This window comes from Misgurnus anguillicaudatus, chromosome 5, assembly GCF_027580225.2.
Source record: "Misgurnus anguillicaudatus chromosome 5, ASM2758022v2, whole genome shotgun sequence".
In the NCBI taxonomy this organism is placed as follows: domain Eukaryota; kingdom Metazoa; phylum Chordata; class Actinopteri; order Cypriniformes; family Cobitidae; genus Misgurnus; species Misgurnus anguillicaudatus.
In genome coordinates, this window is record NC_073341.2 from 16,066,596 (window position 1) to 16,091,414 (window position 24,819).

General features: G+C 38.4%; 1 protein-coding gene across 2 annotated transcripts; it reads left to right on the forward strand.

The window, feature by feature from the left end:
- The first annotated feature begins 210 nt into the window (after positions 1–210).
- LOC129414419 (protein bicaudal D homolog 2) lies at positions 211–24,819 on the forward strand. 2 transcript variants are annotated; one of them, XM_073867638.1, is made up of 11 exons: positions 223–362; positions 988–1,066; positions 1,516–1,796; positions 9,003–9,215; positions 9,776–9,928; positions 15,921–16,367; positions 16,681–17,550; positions 17,978–18,157; positions 19,093–19,244; positions 20,079–20,403; positions 23,668–24,819. In XM_073867638.1, exons 3-11 carry the CDS (start codon positions 1,572–1,574, stop codon positions 23,671–23,673), a joined length of 2,571 nt encoding a protein of 856 aa, XP_073723739.1. In that variant the 5' UTR covers positions 223–362; positions 988–1,066; positions 1,516–1,571; the 3' UTR covers positions 23,674–24,819. The 2 variants fall into 2 exon arrangements, with proteins under 2 accessions (XP_055024452.2, XP_073723739.1); XM_055168477.2 differs by lacking the exon at positions 988–1,066 and having other exon boundaries at positions 211–362.

Genomic DNA, 24,819 nt, shown 5'->3' on the forward strand with positions numbered 1-24,819 from the left:
ACAATACACATTTCGGTGACCTAAATGACATTGCATGCACGCGGTCAGTTTACTGAAAGTGAAACTCTTTTTCATGTGGCAGCACTTTTTGATTTGATGAGCATATGTCTTCAAAGATCTGTAACTTATTTCACAGTGAATCATTTTAATTCCACATCAGAACCACATCCTCCTCTGCACTGCTCATCACACGAGAGCGAGCGTTTTAAATATCATCGAGGCGGAAGTGCAGGCGCGTCAGTGCGCGTGCATTCATTCAAACTGACTTCTGGGGCGCGCGCGGGGAAAGGGCTGTCTGATCTCCTCGAGCACAAATCCTCATAATATCCGTTTACCGAGCGATTCTGACATCAAGTTTAAAGGTAAGAGACTGTTAAAAGTGACCTCTTTATCTTCAGCTAGCACAATCTGACAGTTTAGCGTTAGCTAAACCGAGCTAACCAAATCGATGAATAAGGCGGATGTGTTGACGTTAAACAGTTGGTTCAGCAGATGGACGGTTGGTCATATATAACGTTAAATAACGAAGGATAATGTTGGTATTACATGAAATAATTTCTTATGTCGAGCAGTATCGTATAGTTAAAAGTCGCGAAATCCAAAGTATTAGCATCGTGACTTCAGCAAAGTAATAAATTAATGTTTGCAACTTTTAAAGTAATCTAGCACAAAGACTAACCATATAATAACAGCTTTGTATTAATATTGAAGAACTGCACCAGTGTCTGCTTATTCCTTTGAAGTGTGTGAGATCACACAACGTTACTACAAATACTTCCTAATGTCAATAAAAACTACAAAACCTAATGCTTGTTTAGCCAAATACAAAAACGTACAGAAGTTGACTGGTTTCTTACATTAGAAAGGAACAATGTAAGATTTCAGCACAAAATGTCTAAAAATCATTAGCACAGTGTTACATGTTTTGTTTCCATGTGTACCTATATTATCCTAAATGTTTTACCAACACCCCGCCCCTGTTTGCAGGGTCACTTGTCAGTGGTCTTACGTCTGGGTTGTCTTCATGTGTTGGACTTTGTGGCACTGCACAGAGCGATGACATCAGGTGTGACATCATAATATCGCAAGAGCGGTTTAATATTTGAGTTGAATCATTTTGCATTGACTTTGTATGTAATGTACCCACGCAAATCATTGAATTCGCATTTGGTGTGTACGTCCCATTAAACTTCCATCGTTCTTTGCTCTTTCACAGCGTAATCAAAAGCTATGATGCTTTTGTTGTAGCAACCTCTAGTGGTAAAAGTTACATATTGTGCCTTTAATAAATTGGTATAATACTACACTAGGTGTGCCGATAGAACCATCAGACGGATGACGTCCTTTTACCGTGAGAGTGATTCGAGAAATCATATGGTCTAATTTCACATCGTTCTTCTCGCAGTAATTTTGTCAGTTCTTGCGCCGCTGTATAAAGTCGAACAAGCCTACAATACACTGTGCAAGCTGCCCATCTAAATACATAAACTATCATAAACATCACTCTCATTGCAGGCATGATGATACAAGAGTGAAGTGCCTTGAGTGCCAAAACCAAAATCGGCAGGAGGATGTCGGAGGATGATGATGGAGAGTTGGTGGAGGTCTGTGGAGGAGGGCTTCAGGCGGAGGTGGAGAGGCTGACAGCAGAGCTGCAGGAGGCCAATGAGGAGAAATTACAAGCTGCGCGGTATGGTCTGGCCATGCTGGAGGAGAGCGCTGCCCTGCAGAGCAAACACAGCCAGCTTGAAGAGGAGCATGAAGCTCTCAAACTGGAGCTACAGGAGCTTCGAGAGGTTAGTGAGGACACTGAAGAATTGTTACACTGTGCCAGTGTGTTCTTGTCCAAGTAACAATCGGGTATTAAAACTAGACATGCCATTTAGCTAGTACAAGGTTGACCTGAGGATATTTGTCTTTGCATTTCTTTTGATAAATGATTATAAGCACTTTCTCTGTTTGAATCATGTCCTTCCAGCCTCACAATAGATGGGTTGTGTACTCAAATGTTTTGTTTGAATAGCATCACATTTAGTTCCCTATTTTTACTTTTTGTACTTTTAAGGTTAAATAGAGTGCCGCAGCCCGCAGGTATGCGTATTTCTGTAGGCCAACGCGGAATTTAGTAGGACACTTGCTCCCTTGCTAAAAAGTCCATTCATTTTTCCCATACACATTTGGATTATCGCAAAAATAAGCTTTGTGTTAAGTTTATGACACTTATACGTTTTGTCAATATTCACAGATGAATGCAATTTATATGAATTTTAAAGTCTAAAAGCTAGCCTTGGGCTATAAGCAACCTAAACAGCTTCCGACACCTCTTTCAAACTTTATTAAAAACATTTAAAAACATTTCATGATATAGAAATAATACTCTGTGGATGAATCTTTGTTGGGAATTGTGGTTATTTTGCAATGATTTTGAGATCTGACTAGGATGACTAGGGATGCAGCGATTAACCGGTTTAACTGTTAAAGTGCACCTATTTCATTGCTAAAAACATTATTTTGTGTATTTGGTATAATACAATGTGTTTGCGTGGTTTATGGTTCAAAAACACATACCGTACATTTTTGTAGCTCCAGATTTCACTCTCTTCCTGAAACGCACTGATTTTGTACATTGATTTGAAAACTCAGCGCTGTGTCTCTGATTGGCCAGCTAATCTATAGGTTGGTATTGGCCAGAATACCTCTGACTTCAGCCAGAAACGTGACGCTCCTTACCATGTTTGAAAGATTCGCTCACAATGCAATGCTAACAGGAGTTAACTTACAGGCTGAGTCGGAAGTGGGAGGAATTATGATAATGTCGGTCTTGTCTACATCACCAATCCCAGGAAGTAAACTGTTTCCTACAATCCGTGTGTTTGTTGTAGTCCAAGAAAGGAGATTTACGTTGGAGACGATAACTTGCATCATCTTTTTTTTTGGGGTATGCACTTTTAGCAAATTTTTAACATAAATTGTTAACGTACTAATACACACCGACACACCAAAGGAAATGTAAAACCGTGAATTAGACCATAGGTGCCCTTTAACCGCTCTTTACGATTACTTAACTCTACATTTCTTAAAAAAATTTTGCTTTATTGTGTTGGACTTGATGAGACTATTTCCAGTGCACTTATGTATTGCTGTTCTTGTGTTGCTATAATTGCTTCTATTGTTTACTAGGGATGTAACGATTCAACCGTGTGTCCCATTAAAAATGCCTGTCTGAAATCGATTCTGAATCGCAGGGCTGCGATTCTTTGTTTCATGCACGGCTTGTGCATGTACTACGGCATTTGGTCAGTAGGAAGTCCTTATCAATCTAAAATCATAACGAGTCGGAGTCGTTTATAACGTGCATTTAAAAAAGCAACACTTGTTAAAAAAATCATTTAAAATATTCTTTATTATCATGAAAATACCTAAAACAATTTGAAGAACAGCGATATAAATATTCCTGTAGACATTTCCTGGAATAGCATTCGTAATACTACTTCTTCTGTGGTACAAAGGGAGTTTCTGCACGGGAGCGGCCCCTGGCGTTGGGATGTGCCTGGATTTCACTGTAATTCATTCAAATTCATTCATTGAGAAAACATGCATTTGCACGGTTAATCGTTACACCCCTATTGTTTACCTCACTTGTAAGTCGCTTTGGACAAAAGCGTCTGCTAAATGACAAAATGTAATGTAAATGTTATTAAGTGGGGGTATTACTGGTGTTTTATGTTGTAAAATAAAATGTGAAAGGCCTTTAACCATAACCCTTTTTAAAAAACCCATTGACTTCGGGACAATGGAACCAGAAGTGGTAAATGCTAACTTGCTTCCAGGTTTTGCTTATGAAAATACATCATCCCTGCGGCACTCTATACTTAGCTTGGGTATACAAAGTGAGCACATTTGCAAGAGCTTACTTTTGCTTAATGTAAAATTTGACAAAGCTGATATTTAATTTCACGTTGTGAATCGATTTTTGGGATCAAGGAGACCAGACCAATTTGAATCGAATATTTATTTACACATTGCATAATGTTGTTGTAACACCACACCCTTTGAATTTCATCATAATTTGTCGGACTGAAATCGCATGTTTCTGATTCAAAACCTGTGGCCGGTTGCATAAAACTTTAAGACTAGCTTTAAAAGTTAGTCATGAATTTTTTTCTTCAAGACTGATGATAACTGTTTTAAGTATGTTACATAGAAAGGTAGATTGGTCTAATTTAAATCCAAATAATAAGACTGATTAGCCATAACTAATTGCTAGTTAGTCAGAATCATACTTAAGACGCAGTCTTAACGTCACGGCTATGCAACCGGCCACTGGGTGTGCAATTTAATCAAATGAAATATTCTGAGTGACATTTATCAAATGTGTTTAATGCAAAATAGCTTTATATTATGCATAATAGCTAAATAGCAAATTAGCATTGTTCTGTAGTTCCGTTGTTTTCTGAAATTAATATTTGTAGTGTATTTATTAATGCATTGCATCCTAAAGAAGTCATATTTTGAGGAACAATGTAGGAGAACTCTTAAGCACTTTTTTTGTGTAGCATTTGTCAGTTGAAGTTTATTTTTACAAGCTCCCTGAGGTCATTACTGTCTGATTTTTGGCACATGAATAGTTTTGGGAACTTGCCACTATCTAATACAAGCTTTACAAAGAGGCTGCTGTTGTAGGGTGGTCAAAAATTATATTAGACATGACAGCCGGTCTGTGAGCAACCTTAGTAAATGAGACATAATCTTTAACGTGCAACAACAAAAGAAGGTGGTAAAGAGTTATGAAAAGCAAACAAATGGTTTAAATAAAAGTCAATTAAAACTGCAGAGCAGTGTGTGTGGTCCATGGCCAAAGAAGAATACACATATCCTGTAATCCTGCTATCCGTAAGCCTTTTTGTGTCCCTGTATTAAACAGATTTATTACATCTGTTTCTTTTAAATCCTAGCTTTTGGCCTTTTCAGATTCTAGAAAATGTTGATATATTATAGGTTGGCAACTCAGCTAACATGTAACTAAATGTTGAATTGATGTATGGGCCGTGATGGGGGCAGACTTCCGGCTATATGAAGGTTAGACTCATGTATTTCTCTCTGTGTCTGATTAGTAGAGCGTGAAATTGTCAAAGTAGGTGAATGTGGTCGAATGAAAGGACTGGAGTGAACAGATCTGGGGTTTGTGTGCTAGAAACGGCATGTGATATGAACTGTAGTATGTGTAGATGCTTTTCATACTGTAACTGTATCACAGAGTAACTGGCAATTTTAATCCGGACATATTGATTATTATGTGTGATTTAAAATGATGAAGATGATGAAGTATTTCTTCTCTTTTATGATGATATTGTCTCATTGCCATCAATAGGCATTCTGTACAAATGTGTGTTTCATCCACATTTCTCCCTCAGACTGCCTTTAATCATCAATTATAGAGTGGCACAAACACGTTCTTACATGACATATGATGATGAAAATGTATGGCATGTTTATGGTAGGCAACTTGTTTAGTCTTGATTCATCTGGTAGCACTACAGTTGGAGTATAGGACACGACAGCATTGTTAACTTAAAACTAAAAAGTTTTTGTGTTTTGACCGTTTTTTACACAACAATGGTGTTACTTGATAATAAACTCAAATAAGAGGTTCTTGGAAACTGAATTCTGGATGCATCAGTCTTAAGTTGGAAAAACTACAAAAACCAATAAATAAAATTACACTTGTTTGTAAGTAACACAATAATTGCAATATTAAATATTCTTTATTTATATATGCAACAATCAAATTGAACAGCTTTTTAAATCTTTGCCAGCCAGCACCAGCTTTTTTTGATTTACAAGTTTAATGCCTTCCAGAAAATGTTGTTCTTTAAATAAATAAACATTTAATTGAAAGAACAGGCCCTCTGTTTAAAAAAAAACTTTCATCCTACCTCCATTAGTTCTCTTTTATTATCTCTCAAATATGGCTAGGTTTCTTCAAAAACACCAAATTTTGAGCAAAAATCTGAGATAATCCTATTTTTGTGAAGACCTTTTGATGGAGATAATTTTCAGAGCGATCCTCAAAACTTACACAGGTCGGAGCCGATGGTGTAGTGGACGGTGCTCCGACACACAGTGCAGACGCACTTCTGGCAACCCGAGTTCGAATCCCGGCTCGAGGTCCTTTGCCAATCCCATACCCCTCTCTCCACCCTATACTTTCCTGTCGTCTCCTTAATCACTGTCTATCTAATAAAGGCAAAATGGCCCAAAAATATAACTTAAAAAAAAAAACGTACACAGACATACAGATATTTGCCCTAGGGCGATACTTTCAGGTTTTATAAGTTGTGAAAGAAGTACTATGGATTTCTGGAAAAACTCGTCAATGGCGGGGAAAGAGTTAAATAAATGATGTAACGTTCTAGAAAAAGTTAGTAATGCAGCATGATGTATTATATATTAACTTCTATGTCATTTTGTATTTTCACGCAGCTGTTACGATTGTGCTTTGCTGCGTAGGGCTGTGATATCCAGTTAGCACTGTTTTCGGTTTATATTTTATTATATTATACTTATATTTTGGACGAAAATTTGCTGGTGCTGAAATTTTAGTGCAACACTAATATTATGTGTTTAGACATTGTGTAACATTGCAAGTTACTGGTATTCACCATTATACAGCATTTTTTGTAGGGCTGTGCAATTAATCGTTTTTCGATTTCAATTTCGATTTTTGCACATTTCGATTGCAAAAACAAGATAATCGAGGGAGATCGATTAGTGTGCCGCATTTCTGTTATTTCGTTTTGAGTCATTAATCCGATGCGTCATAAGCAGCTGCGCCTCGCACACAAAGTAGAAATCCTCATGTATTTGTTCAGTTTTATGCTTTTCAAGCGAGCGGAGGCAAACTATCCCTCACGTTTAAAATATCACCTGGATCGTGGCGCCGCTCTCCGTGCAGAGAGCTGCGCGCTCAGTCATCTGTTTTAAGTCAGGTCACTAGGTAATAATCCTGTTTATGTTTGTAAACTTATATGCATTTCAAGCGATCGTGTTTAAAATGTGAATCGCGTTCTGCTGGCACTTAAACACTACTGCTTTGACACGTGTAGCCTTCTGCAGCAACACTAAACAATGCATTGAATGTATGCAGGGCTTGACATTAACACCCGCCAAATGCGGGTATATTTCGGCTGCGACCGTTTGTGGAGACGCGCGCGCGTTCAGCGGAGCGTTGCGGACCAAAGCGCCACCTCCCAGAGAGCGCGCGAGAGGTGATGGATTTGCGAATGCACAGGAGGACGCAGTCTGAGCGCATACACACTTCGGGAAAGATATAACAATTGCATGGAAGTGAATGGAGAGATATATATTGCGTGCACATTCTCAGGGCAAGAGCGGAGAGAAATTCAGCGCATTCCTGAATGAACACGAAATCAAATGAAACCCGCCAGCTGAGAGGTTCGCGCATCATTTTAATGTAGGCTACTTTGGGCAACAATAATGCCCTCTCGACAGTTGTCATTAAAAGTCTTAAATCACTTTTAACAGAAAACATGATCAAGCATATAAAATACAATCTGCATAAACAAGTTGAAAGTAAAATTCATGTACATTTCTTGACTGCTGTTGTTAATAAATATTTAAAGTGGTTGTTGAGGGGTTTTGTTTATATCTTTTCAGTTAATCTTCTACACCCCTGCTCCACTTTTAATATATTCATTCAATGTAAATCTATTTATGCCTTACTAGACTGTTTTTATGCACCTAAATATATGATATGATCTATACTGATATACCTGGTATATACCAGCTAATGTTGTCCTAATTTGGGTGGTCAGACTGCATTTGAAATTCAATCTGCATCTAATTTAGCTAAACCAAGTAAATTTGCTCAAATTAAAGTCATTTTAGGATGCCAAAGTCAAGTTTAATCATATAAAATTTCTTTTACCAGCAACAAAATTGTGGCCTGTGAAAATGCTGAGTGGCTAGTAACTTTGGAAAACAACTAGCCACTTTGGCTGGTGAGCAAAAAAGTTAATGTCAAGCCCATGTATAAATGCATGTTTTTACAGTCATTTAAGTAATCGTGTTAAATAATCGAGATTAAGATTTTTATCAAAACAATCGGGATTATGATTTTTCCCCTAATCGAGCAGCCCTAATTTTTTGTTTGTCATTTTCGCATGCATAGGGATCATTTTGACAACATTATCATCTGTACACAAAACGCACAGTTTTCATATTTCAGTGTTGCTTTGTAGGCATGGGCCGGGATAAGATTCTGGTGGTATAATAACCTTTAGCAAAAATATCACAGTTTTGCGGTATAGCCATTGCAACACTTAAATGTGTTATTTTCAAATGGCAGGTAAAAATAAAGCCTTTAAATTATAATATGCTTTCGAAAAAAATCGATAATATTTTCGTAATGTATATTAAATGTAAACATCAAATCAATTACATGACTTAATGATTTTTGTATAAACACAGCTCGTAACTTTGAGACGATATCACAGAACATTTTAGTGGTTTTGAAACCTTGACTGTTTAAAACCTCGGTATACCTTGAAACCAGAAACCGGCCCATGCCTATTGCATGTGTAAACATACCCATAGTTTGAAATGGGCCACATGACGAACCATTTGAAAACCGTTTCATTCATTATAACACACTTTGTGTTGTCAGGAAAGCTTAAATTTGATAGTTGATGTATATACAGTTTGCTGTGCTAGCTCTTAAAGCAAGTAAACACATTCCAAAAAACAAGTGAAAACTGGTGATTTTGTCCTTCAACAGTTCTAATAACAACTGTACTCATTTAAAGTATGTCAGTCATTCACTCTTAAAATAGCTCACGGCCATCGTTTTGTCAGTGCTGGTTTATCAATCTGCCAGCCAAACAAAATTTTTTTTCTTTATTGTTTTTCTATATTTTCTTTGTTTATCTCAGTTCTTTGGATAAGATGGTGATTAATGAGGTTTATTTTGCCTCTATTTGTAGGCCCTGGCAGAGTCTGTCAACAGTCATAAGCGTGCAGCAGCAGATGGGGAAAACCGAGAGGAAAGTCTCCTGCAAGAGACGGCCAACAAAGAGGCAGCCATGGCCATTCGCATGGATGAGCTACAGGCAGAGCTTAAACAGGCACGTGTCATGCTGGCCAATGCCACATCTGAAAATGAGAGACTGGCTGGACTTTCCATCCAATTGAAGAAGGTACATTCACGCTTTACCATCAGAAAGCCAATGTTTATGAAAGTTTGTCCAACCAGCAATTTAATGGCTGGTATGCTCAAAGTCAAATAAAGTTTTATTGTTCTTGGTCTATGAGCTGTAAAACTTTATATGTCATCTGATGTTATTTATATGTTTAACAACATCAAAACACAGATGCAATGTTAGAAATGGAGCTGAATCTGTGCCCTTGGCTGAATATCTAGCTGGTTAAAATAAAAGCGGAAATTTGACGCTACGTCTCCATGAGGCCTCATCATGTAACACAAAACCAGCTTGAGTTACAGTGGGAGCAAAAGGAAAGAGATCACAGTGAACTTGTCTACATCTGTCTGTAATAGCATATTAAAAGACACACAACATTGTTTCATAAAATAAGGTCATAGGGCTTCAAAAATGACCTGGTGTTGAGTATCTTGTGGCAGAATTTGGAAGCAAACACTACACTACAGTTGCTACAGTTAAGCTATCATTATATGTTTTGTGGGCACAATTTATTCTGAGTTTTATGGGCTGACTCCCTCGCTCTCTCTCTCATCTAGGATTGTGAGTGTTTGGATGCGGAGAAGATCCGTGTTAAAGAGCAAATGAAGGAGTACAAGGCCCGAGAGGTGCAGCAGCTTCAAGACAACAGCGAGCTGGAAGAGGAGAACATCTCACTGCAGAAACAAGTCTCCCTTCTTAAGGAGAACCAGGTGGGTCTTTGTGCATATGGAAATAGGAAATTTATTACTTTATTTAAATTTTGTTAAGATAAATATGTCAGGTTAAAGGGTAAACCTTTGTGTGCTGATAACAGGTGCTGCGTTACACAATGAACTTTGCTAGAAATGTCACGTGATGCACACAGAGCAGTACAAGCACGTGTGTCGTAGTGCCTGGGTTTCGACAGATTTTTAACAAAGCCTTCCTTCAGAGAGACTTCAGAGAAAGGTTTTTTCACTAGTACCCACATGAATATTCACAGTCACACAGAGGACAGAAAGCCTTGTTTATTGGATTAAAAACCGGTTCGCTCAGGATGAATCTTACAGTCAGTACACATAAACAGAGATATTCTTAACTCTATGCCCAAGTGATTTTATCACATAGTTGTGTGTCATCATGTCAAGTATTTAATAGCAGATCCTGAGTCGGAGACAAATTCTCTAATCGTTCATGAACAGCTGGGATATCATGAAGTGGACACCTGCCTAGATGTCTGTTTCTTCTAATAAAAGTCAAAATAATTATGGGTGCAGCTCTTTCTGTGAAAATGGGGAAGTTATCTTGAATTACTGATGCTGTTGATGTCAGCTGCTTTATATAATGAGTTTCTGTTATGGTTACTGTTACAGTACTGTAGTCCTTTGTTATACAAAAGCAGTGTATGAAATATAATCAGTACAAGGATCTAGCTTAACCAGTTGACACTGTTCGGAAACTACAAGCAGTGTCCCCATCGTGATTGAAAATTTTGACTTATCAAGGACTTTTTGAATTTCCTGGATTGGTAATAGAAATATTTGAGGTCACAGTAAATACTTGACACTTTAGATTATAATTTAATTCTGCCTTTTGATACGGCATACAAATTTCCTGCGTTTTGGTTATATTCTTATAGTATACAACCAGAAATAATTATATATGATCACAATACCATTGCAAAACCAAAAATCTAATGGTGGCCTAAGACTTTTGCACAGTACTGTATCTCAATCCTAGGGCTGGACGATATGGCCAACATTTTTATCGCCTATATAGACCCCTTCACGGTTTACGTCACAGGCGGTTCCCACTGCGCATGTCAGGGTCAGAAAAGCCATTACAGCAGATTGAGTTGCGTATTATTCGGTATCGTCAAAAATGCCTACTTACGTCGTAGGCTGTGAAAATCGCACCAGGTCTTCCGTTAAGTTTTCGCGATTCATACAGAATCTCAAAAACAAAAAAATACAACATCTGCGGCTGCAAGCAATTAACGTGCAGACTGGGACAATGCATAAATTATAAAGCCTGGATGGTATGAACAGTTTGACCCCATGCTGCGCACGCACCCGATAGTCATTCAATGTTTACAAACCTTGAAGGGGTCTATACTATATAAGCCTTGAGATAAACTGCTAAGAATGCCCACAGTGAATGTCTGTACCTGCAAACTTCTGAAGTCTATGAAGCCTTCTCCGATTAAAGAATATAATGCTATAAAAAATGCTATAAATAAATTGATGTTCATCTTGAATTTGTATTTAGCCTTAAAGCACCACTGTGTAGGATCTACTCCCATCTAGCGGTAAAGCTCTATATGACAACCAACTGATTATTAGTTTCTAGCCCCCCCCATTCGGAACGCGTTTTAACTAGTACGGTGGCCCTGTCATGCCAAGGTTAACATGGCTTCCAGTAGCTAAAGCAAAAGCAATGAAAAAAAATGAACAATTTGCATTGTCCTTTGACTTTGATCCGTCAAAGCACACAGATTTATGTTAAACATGTAAAAAGTTTGATTGTCATGATATGTCCGCTTAAAATCACATAAGTTACAAAAAGCAATCATAAACGTAGCTTAGACACTCCTTTTTCATCCACGCGAGGAAAAATATCACAGGGGCTGTTTTCATCGATCAGATCACAAGTGGACGAGAGAGAGACATTACGTTTACACTTGGTGTTTAAATCCGTCTCTTTTTGTCCATTTTCGACCGCTTCTCTTCAGATTACTGAGGAGATGGTCTGTGGACCAGTTCCTCTCCTGTCATTTACTCATGAGCTGGAGTAATGACAGGTTTAAATGGACGCGAAACTAATGTCAGAGTCCAATGCTTATGTTTTAAGTAAACGTTACATGTCCGTGTATATGTAAGAGCTTTCTCTGATATTGGTGAAATAAGATCGCTCAACTTTCACACGCTTGTAAAATGAAACGAAAGACGCGCAGATCAGACGCTTTTATCAATGAAAGGCTAAAAATAGCGCTGTACACCGTGTGTTTGTGTTAGCGGTCAGAAAAGATGAAAAACATTTATCTCAGTACCTCAGATTACATAAATGTGCGGAGAGACGGCGTGTGGCTGTTCCAAGACATTAAACCACATGCATGTTTACACTAACAAGTGTTACGCATACCCATGCTATAGTTAGCCAAGGAACTATAAAACTTCAAGTTTACAACATAAACTGTATAGATGTAAACGAATATGCTGAATTACCTGTGGTGAAGATAGAAAGTAACTTGAGTCCAATGAGCCCCATCTTGGAAAACTAACTCCAATATTGACTTTGGTCTTGATGTTTTTCCTGTCGCGTTGTCGTTTAAAATCCCTGTTTCGCTTCCTTGGCGACTTGTTTTAATGTCCTCGAGAATAGTTCTTCAACAGGCTTTCAAAGCATTAGATCGCAGGTTTATCACGGCGTGCGGCCGAAGGATTCAGTCTAACGCAGGTCGCATATCCGGGCTGCATACGTCATCAAGCCTGGTTTATTTAAATTAACTGAACATTACATTCGCAAGTCATAAGCATATTACATCAATTTACAATTAACTAAGAATAAATGTCAGCTTTATAATTGTTAATATTCTGAAATGACGTATACCGCCTACACATGCAACCTCCGTAGGCTTCAGCTCGCGGCCAGCTTGAGTGTGCTCTGAAAGCGCGAAAGGCGGAGCTTGAATTTCAGGAATGTCCCTCGTCGGCGAATGTATTTCAAAGATGGAGGCACAACATGGATTCAGCCAGAGAGCGCTACGGCGGTATGTATTTTAAATAGCAGATTCTACACTTACGAGAATACTTTGATTAGTGGGGTGGAAGGAATTACACATGAATGAGCACATACTTTTGGAAGAAAACATGAGTTTTTGCTAAGAATTAACTAAAAAAAGTACACACTGGAGCTTTAAAGGAATATTCCATTTTCTTAAAAGAAAAATCCAGATAATTTACTCACCACCATGTCATCCAAAATGTTGATGTCTTTCTTTGTTCAGTCGAGAAGAAATTATGTTTTTTGAGGAAAACATTCCAGGATTTTTCTCATTTTATGGACTTTAATAGACACCAACAATTAACAACAACAATTTTTTCAACGGAGTTTCAAATGACTATAGACGATCCCAAACGAGGCATAAGGGTCTTATCTAGCGAAACGATTGTCATTTTTGACAAAAAAAAAAATCCACTTTTAAAGCACAACTTCTCGTCTAGATCCAGTCGTGATGCGCCAGAATGACCCCACGCAATACGTCATGATGTCAAGAGGTCACAGAGGATTAACGCGAAACTCCGCCCCAGTGTTTACAAGTGTGTTGAAAGAGGACCCTTCCTACGTTGTTGTATGTCAACTGATACTAATTAATGTCTTTGTGTCAGTTTATTGTTTACAATGGTCCGCAAATTTGTGTTTTATATATGTAACACGTGACCTCCCTACGTCACTACGCATTTACGTTAGGTTGCGTTGGACCGGACCTAGACGAAAAGTTGTGGTTTAAAAGAGCATATTTTTTATTTTTCTTGTCAAAAATGACAATCGTTTCGCTAAATAAGTCCCTAATGCCTCGTTTGGGATCGTTTATAGTCCTTTGAAACTCCGTTGAAAAAAACTTTTAAGTGTTGAGTTAAGTATTAAATGCTGGCCTCCATCAAAGTCCACCAAAATGAGAAAAACCCTGCAATGTTTTCCTCAAATAACATAATTTCTTCTCGACTGAACAAAGAAAAATATCAACATTTTGGATGACATGGTGGTGAGTAAATTATCTGGATTTTTCTTTTAAGAAAATGGAATATTCCTTTAATATAAAATTTAATATAAATTCACTGTCATATAAACATAAGACTTTAAGGTTCACCTTTAAAGGGATAGTTCACCCAAAAATTAAAAATTCTGTCATCATTTACTCAATCTCATGCTGTTACAAACCTGTATTTTTTTTGTTTTGATAAACACAAAAGAAGGTATTTTAAGAAATGTTTGTAACCAATAGTTTTAATAAATTTGCTATTCTCCTTCTCGTACGTCTTCTCTGGGCAAACACTCCAAAGTTCCAACCAGATTAATTTGCACGCATGATGGCAATGATATGATTTGACGTTGGGTACAGATGAGTGATTTAAATTCGATCAGGCATTCCGTTTTCCTCGCCGCCCTGGAGAGTGCGGCTCATCGTTGCTTAGCTATGAAAGATGCCATGGGAGCGTGCTCTGAATGTAACAAGTGCCTTTACTCACGTTTAACACAAGGTTTAAGACGTGACATGTGAACAGCCACGGGACGTTGTAATGTATATAAAAATATCAGAAATGTGTTTAGAAGCAACTTATCACTGTTATTGTGGAAAAAATTTATTAATTTGTGTTTGACTACTGAGGTCAGGCTCACCTGAATTAATCAGTTGTCCAATAATGGCAGACAGGAAACAAGGAGCTGGCTGAAGTTCAGGAAGTAGTGCAGCTGGGCGTAAAGCCTATTGTCCAGCCCTATTTAATCCTGACATCAGGGGCCGGTTGCACCAGCTGTGCGTAAGTTACAGCATAGCCTAGTTCAGGGTTTCCCGCAGAAAATTTGTTAGTTAAGGTGGTTTGGGGCCGGGGGCGTGGCAATCAAAGGGGCAGAGCGTACGCGTCATGATGAAAATGAAAATATTTTTATTTAAAACACTCAAAACTTAATTTTGAAGAAACTATGACAGAAAATGAACACATATTAAATTATTAATGAATAAAAAATTTTCCTCTTAACGGGAATAGCTGTGTGATGATCCTTCAGACATGACGGACCACGTCTTTATCTCATTTCGGTCGTGTGGCACGCGTGCTCGCTTGCGGTGTGAAGCGCGTTTGTGCTATTCTCCGAGATGCACTTGACGGCAGCGACTTTTTTGCAGCGATTTTATTTTTATTTTTTTTTATTTTTTTTGGGACGACCTAGTTAAGGCGGTAGGGTTTTTCAGCTTAAGCGGGCTGCCCGAACTGCAAAGTGCTGCGGTAAACCCTGCCTAGACGACGTAAATGGGCACTAAGTTATGCACTTACGCACTACTAAATGTTATCGCGTTGCACCAATAAACTTAGTTTAAACGTAACAATACGTTGTAACTAAATATTTACGGAAGCCTCTGTCCATGAATAACAGTCGGAATAAGATGTCAGCCAGATTAGACAACAAGTTTTCAAGAACTATTTTGTTTTCTGTGTATCTATTAATTAAAGTAAGATTAAAATTTTCTTCCTGTTGATTTTTTGTTCTCCATGTGTGGGATAGATATTTACAATTAAAAGTGTAATGTTTTGAGTTCGATAACGTTTGCTTTAACGTCTTTTTAAACTTTGAGTTTAGGCCAGTAAGAATGAGTTTGAAATTATGTGCTGTTTCAGACTATTTACCTATTAGAAGGCTTGTGATTGGGTTAAGAAAAATAGATGTCATTCTATGCGACAACGCATTACTTTACAGAGAGCTTACAACCTACTAGCTACGTTCTGCCTTAAGAACAAATGGTGCATCCGAATAACGTTAAGAGTTAGTTATAAACTAGCTAGTGGTTACTAAGGCTCTAGTTTGGACTTTACGTCCCAGTTTAAGTAAGAACTTGCGAACGACTGGTGCAAACCTACCCTGGAGCTTACAGGACCATTAATATCAGTGTAATTAAAACTGGGCAACCACATTAAAATCAAAAGCCATTTACTTTTGTGTCCCCAGGTGGAGTTTGAATCACTAAAGCTGGAGATAACTCATAAAGAAGAAGAGTTGGAGCTGATGAGGACGCAGCTGGAAGAGGCTGGACGTCTGCGAGATATCGCAGAGCGCCAACTGGACGAGGCCCTGGAGGCCCTCAAAGAGGAGAGAGAGCAGAAGAACAGCCTGAGACGAGAGCTAGCTGCCCTAAACCTCAACCCCTTTGACTCCATCAGCCACCTGGAGATACAGCTGGATGAGAGCAATGACGGAGAGAAGGAAAAGGATGGAGGAGAGGAGGAGGAGATGGACAGTGGATACAACAATTCCAAAGGCATGGAGAAACACCGATGTTCCACACCCAGAAACAGTGATGTGTTTTTTAGACCTCAAGGTCCTGGGCTTGTGACCGACCTGCTGAGTGAGCTGCACCTGTCAGACAGCCAGAAACTCAAGCAGCAAGTACTGCAGGTGGGAGAACCTGTTTACATCCTACATACTGTCACATACTTCATACTCACTCGTTGAGCTGTGTATTCATTTTCATTTGGAAATATCTTGGCTATTGTTTCTTAGTAATGTGCTGAATTATGCCTGCATTACTTCCTGTAGAAATATAACTTTGCAAATCAATTGAACATTTCTATTAGAGTGTGGCACTTCTTGGTGAAACAACATTTAGCCTTGTTAGCTATCAGATCATGTGCATATTCACAGATATCTCAACAACGCCTATATGCCTCATTTAATTATTCAATCTGAATAACTATGGTCCCATTTTCAGGTCGAAAAAGAGAAAGCCACATTGACCATCACTGTGCAAGATCTCCAGCAGCAGTTAGTCCAATCTAAAGATGCCTTTAATGAGCAACAGGTCAAGATGGATCAGCTCACCCAACGTTTGGAGATCCTTCAGAGTCTCAAAGTCTCAACAAGCCCGGTTCCCAAGACCCTTGAGAACCAAGAAGCTGAAAATGGCATCAGCTACTACGAGGTGGATGCCAAAAGCACAGAAGTATTACAGTGCAGCATGCAAGCGGCAAGTGAAGAGCTTGCGCGACTACGTGAGGAGCTGAAGGAGGTCGGCCAGCGCTCCAAAGCCCTGGAAGAGCGTTACAAGCTGGAGAAGGAATGCTGGAAGGGTGAGGCACAGGGTCTCGCAGACAAAATTCGACAGTGTATCACCGCCAGCCGTCAGGACCAAGAACGAATAGGACAGCTGGAGCGGGAAATTGGTGCCACTAGGAAGGTCGCCACTGACTCTGAAGGCCATCTTAGTGTTGCGCAGGAGGAGCTTGTGGCATTTTCCGAAGAGCTTGCCAACCTTTATCATCACGTGTGTGTTTGTAACAACCTAACACCCAGTCGAGTGACGCTGGATTACTATCGTGATGAAGCACAACAAGGGAGAACGAATAATCACTCAAAACCACAGCAAAACCACTATCACGGATCCATACGGAAGCACAGGCGGTCGGGGGAAATGTTTGTGAAGGGATCTCACACTGGGGACGTGGACATAGGAAGTGGAGGTAGTGGAGATACGTCCACCAGCTATGGGAGTTGTCCAGGTTCACCTACACTAGACTTCAGGGACCCAACCAATGTGCGCAATCTGGTGGCTATCATACGTTGCCAGATTAAACACTTAAAGGTGTGTTTGTAACTCTTTATGATAAATAATTGATATATAAATTGTGTTAGTGTTCGTATCTTTTTAAATTGTGTTTTATGCTATATAAACTGTATGCTGGTACTATAATAATACTGTTATATACACTGTGTAATTTTTGTGCCAGTAAATGTGGTTGACATCCTACACCAAATTTTACAAAATAGTTTGCAGCCCTAAAAATGTCATTTCTTTTAGGGATATTTCAAATATTAAGCCTTTAAGCAGCTTGTCTGAATAGTGAAGCATGTAATACGAACAGAATTGAGGTCACTTACAATCCCACACATATTTGGCCAGGCTGCTTTAGGATTCCTACCTGATTTTTTCCTACACTTAGCTTACTAAACAGTGTTTTATGAAAACATGAATATCCAAATCTGTGTTTTTGTTTTTTACATTTTTTTAGGTGGCTGTAGATCTGTGCAGGCAGCGTAACCCGTTGCTTTCCCCGACAGCAGACGGCAGCACCGACACAGACCGCGATATAGAGACACTGCTTGAGGAAGTGTTAAAACTGAAGTCACTCCTGAGCACCAAGAGAGAGCAGATAGCCACGCTCAGAACTGTCCTAAAAGCCAACAAACAGGTACATAACATGAACGATTATAGATGGGGTTCACACGATTGTGGGGAAATATTGGGGAAAGAAATTCAGCTTTTCACTCATGACAAAGTCATGGACATCATAATAATCTTAACCAGTAATGTGGTGTTAAATGTGACCCTGGACCACAAAACCAGTCATAAGTAGCACGGGTATATTTGTATCAATAGCCAAAATTGCACTGAATGGGTGTTCATTCACCCATCTACACGTCAGTGACGTCACTAGTATACCTTCGGCTTTACACGTTACAGCTGCAATCCGTAGATTATGTGTTTATAAAGAAAAGCTTATGATTGTGATTTGCAATAATTATTTGTTTTGGTTTTAAAACTTCCAAGTCTGAATTTGTGGCCAATATCAAGTGACTGCAAGATGTTTTAAGTGGACACCACAGAAATATTATTAATAATTAAGTGATTTATAGTTTTAAAATGGCTTCAAACTGCCAAGTCCTGTTTTGTGGCAAATGAAAAGCAGTTCAGGATAAGCAGTTTTATTGTTTTACAGAGGATTTTAAACTGCCAGGAGCTCTTGTTTAAACCTTGTCAGTGAAGCCGAAAACAGCTGTTTCCTCTTGAATCGCTGTGTGTTGCGGTGACTCAACTGGTCATTGAGAATTTCTTCTTTATAGTTTAGACAAAACAGAACACCAGACATATTATTACTGAGCCCTTTAAACACTTTTCTGGCAATGCATCTTTCTCTCTGTATTTCAAAAACAATGCAAAGCACATCATTAGCTTTTTTGTGACGCTGTCTGTGAAAACATTATCTTACTCAGTCAATATTTTCACACAATGTTTTTTTACATTATGAGGATGATTTTATGTAGAAATGTAGTAAATCACAAAAAATGACTTTAGCTGGGTTTTCACAGTTTGAGATTGATAGGGCTAATGTTTTATTTTTATTAGACCGCAGAGTTGGCCTTGACGAACTTGAAGACCAAGTATGAGACGGAGAAGAGCATGGTGGCAGAGACTATGCAGAAGCTGAGAAATGAACTGAAGGCCTTGAAGGAAGACGCTGCCACCTTCTCATCTCTCCGGGTCATGTTTGCAAGCAGGTACGATGGGCTTACACACATGCTAAGCGTTTGACATGATCTTGATCTACTCACAGTACCTGCAGGTCCATGATGAGTGATTAAAGCTTACATTTTTAAAGGTACATGCTTGTCTTGAGCAGTCCAAGAATTCAGCTGGATTCATGTAAGGATTGAGAGGTTTATAGCTGTTACAGAGCGTTCTGTACTGAAAAATTACAGTGTTTGTTTACATATGTAGAAAGGTTGAGAGGTCATTAAGATACACTGCCAGGGATTAGACACTCATGACCCTCATGGCGTCCCGTTTTAAGACTAAACTAATCGAGCTTCTGACATGCAGATCAACATGGACACTCTTTGGTCCCATGTGCATGGGGGTCAGAGGTCAAGCAAGTTTTGAGTACTGAGTGAAATTCAGACAAAACAGACAATTTAAATGTTATGAGGAATAAAATGTGCATTTTCTAAACATAATATAGTTTATAACTTTTTACCTAGAGAAGTGTGCAAATATTAAAGTGCAATCTGATTAACACAATATGTAATATTAAATACAATAAATGTGTTTATTACCGGATGCCCCTCTTAAACAATATGATTCATATATTTAGAAACAGTATGTGATAATGATGTTACATTATCAGGGTCACCATGCATGAGTTGATTTACTTATACTCATAAATGTCGAAACTCAAGACTATTGTGTGTGTGTGTGTGTGTGTGTGTGTGTGTGTGTGTGTGTGTGTGTGTGTGTGTGTGTGTGTGTGTGTGTGTGTGTGTGTGTGTGTGTGTGGCGCCCTCATGTGGACATGTGTGCCTTCATGTATTTCTATCTCTCCCCTCATTTCACAGATGTGACCAGTACGTAACTCAATTAGATGAGATGCAGAGACAGCTCGCCGCTGCCGAGGATGAGAAAAAGACTCTCAACTCTCTCCTTCGAATGGCAATCCAGCAGAAGCTGGCGCTGACTCGTCGCCTCGAGCAGCTAGAATCGCCCGTCTCCCCTCTCAGCAACGGCAGCAGCCCCCGCCGCTCTCGAACCAAACATCTGCCCAAATCAGACCGAAGCCCAGTGAGACACAGCCCACGCTCCAGCCCGGTATTAATGACTGCTGTTCCGCAGAACCTGAGCGGCCACATAAGGCCGCTGTCACGCAGCCATCACTATAATCCAGTAAGAGCGTCCTCTTCCTCATCTTCTTTTTCTTCTTCAAACGAATCGTACTCTGCGTCCACGCAAAGTTTAACATCTGTCGGCATTGTGCGCGATACTACCTTTGTTCGTAGTTACGGGTCAAGTTCGTCTCGCTCGCTGGATGGCTCTTGTGACGGGTTGGGGCCTTTTGCGATTCAGTCACGGCAACCCAAGGTTTATGAGACCGGTAGCCATAAAGCATCAGCGCCGTTACGCAGTAACACATTTATTAAAGCACGTCGTGCTTCTTTACCAGCGACCAAACCTGATTCTTTCTGTTCACGTACAGGTCAAAGCACACATTTAGTTAGAAGTGCTAAATCACAGGTGGAGAGAAAAAGTAAAGGTACAATAGAAGAAAATGATCAGAAACCTTCAAAAAAATCCAATGTTTTTTTCCAAAAGCAGCCTAGCGTCTCCAAATCACGATCTACTGAGGGTTCAAAGGTGGCATCTACCACACAGCCCAGCTGTCTCCCTCAGGGAACCTCAAGTGTAGCGTCATCTAGTGGTCAGTTCACTCCATACAGTCCAACAGTTCAAGAAAGAAAATCATTATTGCCCTGCAAGACAAGGTTAGACAACCGTTCAAGCTCACGTGATTATGTAAGAGAAAGTGTCTCCAAACAAAGTTGTGAGGTTAAGAGTCAGCAAGATCAACTCAGAAAACAGCAATCAGGTGTTGGTGCAGCAAACAGGTCAGTGCACAAATACACACACTAGAGGAAGTTCAGAGCCATATAACGGATCAATAGTTACTAACAGGGTTCCCACGGGTCATGGAATTTCTAAACTTTTTTCCAGACATTGAAAGTCAGGGATTTTTTTTGGCCAAGTCATGGATTATCAGGGATTTTTTTGTTGCTTTAAAGGTGCAGTGTGTAATTCTTAAAAGTATCTCTTGACAGAAATGCTAAATAATATACAAAACTCTATTATTGGGATGTATAAAGACCTTTTAATAATGAACCATTATGTTTTTATATTACCGTAGAATGAGAAGTTTTTATCTACATAAAATAAGGTCCCCTTATGTGGAAGTCGCCATTTTGTGCCACCATGTTTCTACAGAAGCCCTTAACGGACAAACTTTTTTACTAATTTGTCTCCGTCGGTGACATGTTTTTCTGGTTTTCCGTAGCTTCTCTATGCATTTCAAAAGCTAGGGAAGAGCAGTGGACTGAGCCATTGGCTGCAATTTGCATCCTCACCACTAAATTTACACACTGCACATTTAAATGTTAGTTTCCTTTTTTTACGTAATGCGCTTGTAACACAAGGAATACCATTTTCAGGTCCAAGCCTTTTCTGACTACAACTGATAAAGCTGTTTATTGGCACTGTTTATTCCTTTCATGCATTTAAGCCACATTTTTATAAACTTAAGGTGTACACTTCATTATCCAGGCTCATGGCATCCCGAAATAGGTGATGGAAATTTTGCTTTTTAGTCAGTGAAAGTCAGGAAATTTGATATTTGACTTACAGTAGAGTAGAGTGGGAACCCTGTACTAAGATCTTAACAGAGAGACTTCACAATTAGATGCAGTTCATGAACTAAACCAGATTTAACCATCATAGCAGGGTGATTCTCACGAAAACTTGGTTTTAAAAATGTCAAGCATGAAAATGTAAAAATTGCTTAAATTTACTTTTTTTCCCACCAGACATTGAAAAACAAAGTCTGGAGTAAATGGGAACATTCATTTAAAAACTTTTACTTATCATTTAACACTTTTTGTAACATAATTAAAAAAATTAGTCCTAAAAAATCTCATTACCGCAACAGTCAGAAAACATCAACACTGACATATTTTCAAAATGACATGACAAACCTGAAAGAACATAATTTGGAGATTCTGCACATGCATTTAAAATCAAAGTATTATGCTTCTATTAATTAAATTAACATTTAATAAGCATCTGTTGCGGTAATGATAATCAAAATGTCGTGTAAGCATTCTGACAAGACAATATTTCAAATTAACTGTAAAAAATGATCTTACCTGGTAGCCATCTTGAAGTAACTGGTCCATGTGCTTGCTCACTCAAAATCAAACTTTATTAAAATTCTGTATGTGTGCTTAAACTGTTCTCAAAAAGTGTTGCGGAGGATGAGAGCATCAGGCATGGACACATCATTTTCCTAATTTTTCTTCATTATTATTATACATATTCAGTAAATATTTTTTCTGTCATCTAAAGTAGTCTAGCAAAACATCCATTTATTTTCTTAATATTTTTGTGTTAATTTGATTAAATTACAACATAACGCATGTTCAAACACAGCCGGACACATTGCGGTAATGAGAATTTCAGCAGAAAATCAGATAAAATTTACAATTATAAATTCTTATGTTGAAATCACACATTGTGCAAGGTAGAACACAGTATTGTGTTAATTCTGATGCTTTTTAATGTTACTATATTACACATTTTAAAGCTAAAATCATTAGTGCCGTGGTGTTTCAATGGTTTCGTGAGAATCACCCAGCATTTCGTATCTCTCATTTCTATACACATGTTAAAGAATGACAATGCATCATCCTCATGTATCATCGCTTCACTGCTTGCATCATGTTTTTTAAGTCATTTTACCAATTGATGATCAGCTATCGAAACCAACCCTAAGCTTAACCTTGATACCAAAATGTTAAAATCTGATCAGTTGATGGCAATGTTATTCCCTAATCCAGTGTTTCTCAGTCCTGGTCTTCGAGGGCCCCCTCCCAGAGTGTTTTGGATACCTCCTTATTTAATACACCTGATATAACACTTCAGCTTGTTAGGAAGACATCTAGTTTACCATTTTGAAAGGAGGCTGATAAGTTGAATCGGGTGTTTTTAAGAGGGAGACGTCTGGGGCTTTCTGGTGGGGGGTCCTCGAGGACCAGGATTGGGAAGCACTGCGGCCTAACCAACTGGAGGTTTATATACATACAACCGGGATGGGAGCAAAGCACCTTTCAATGTTCAGTGTTCTGCTCCATTAAAAGTACTGGTTACATATTGTTAATTGACAAAAATAATAATTTTATTGAAAAATGTTGATTTAAATTTACAATGGATGTCGATGAGGCAGTACATGTGCAATTTATTAGATTTCCATTGTGTGTGCATAATAAATACTTTTGTTTGTGGTAATCGACACATGCTGTTTTATCCCTGCAACATATTTTTAATGTTTCAACAATACTACTTTAAAATGAACACTTGACTTATCATCTTACTCTATTTTTGCAGAGATGAAAACCTCATTATCTCCTCCCTCTGTGCTTCAGTATATATGTGGACCGTGTTCATGTCCAGCTCATGACCACTCTTACCCTGCAGACCCTGACCCCTCCCCATCATAGACCACACCTCATTGGGTCTCTCCATCTTTCTTGTGCCTCTCCCATTATCCCATTTAGTTTTTGGATCAAGTGATGTTCTGCTTTATGGCATTAAAGCTCAACATTATGTTATCACATAATGGTATATTATTGGAACATTTTAATGAATGGACATTGTTGCACATCAAAACACTTTTGAAGATCAGTATTGTTTTAAATCTTATTATCTGTAACTGACATGTTCTTAAGTTCATTTGTTTTAGTTTTCCCCAGCTAGAGTTTTTCAGCTATCATGAAGGACATTCCTCAGGTATAACATTGACCGTTACATGTTGTTGCTTATATACATGTATGTGTCATTTCATCATCTTTAACTTCATCAAAAGCTACATTTTTAGCTCATGTGCTGCTTGGTGATGGTGATATTAGTTGCCCTGACCTTTAATGATAGCTACATTGACACAGTGAATCATATATAACCAATATAACTCTTAACTATGCAGAAATACAAAGATTTAGCTGCTAATCAACTCATGCAAAAACTGCCAGTTTTACTACCTAAAACACACAGGGTTATTATTGACCAGCACTGTTAGACTAACATTATTTTATTATGTAGGACAGATGTAAATTATTCTCTCAGTTATCTCACAAAATAAAAATATTGCAGGAAATTATGACCGGATATAAAATAGTGCCTTATTTTTAGGAGAAAATTGTTTTAATAGACTTTGTTTTGTGGATATGTAGATATTGTTACTTTCCTTTGCAAATGTCTTGTTTTGTTGAAATCAAAACAAGCAGTATTAGTATTACAATGTTCTTGTCAGAACTTTGTGTATATTTCTGTATTTAAGACATTATGTGTTGATTTGACAGTCGACACATCCAAAATGTATCTAATTTTTTGTCTTTCAATATATTTCTGTTTTAATAATGCTTCCTGTTTTCATTTTTAGTGATTTTCTTATATATTTTGTTGTCAACCTAAAACTTTATTGTAACAGGAAAAATCTTGTGTGTAAAATATGTTGTGTAAAAATAAAGCTGTTTCAATGTT

Excerpts from the sequence above, each read along its gene's own strand:
- LOC129414419 (XM_055168477.2), top strand. The coding sequence starts at position 1,572 with ATGTCGGAGGATGATGATGGAGAGTTGGTGGAGGTCTGTGGAGGAGGG. Across the intron at positions 9,216-9,775 it reads TTTCCATCCAATTGAAGAAG|GATTGTGAGTGTTTGGATGC; the intron begins GTACATTCACGC and ends TCTCTCATCTAG. Across the intron at positions 18,158-19,092 it reads TCCTAAAAGCCAACAAACAG|ACCGCAGAGTTGGCCTTGAC; the intron begins GTACATAACATG and ends TATTTTTATTAG.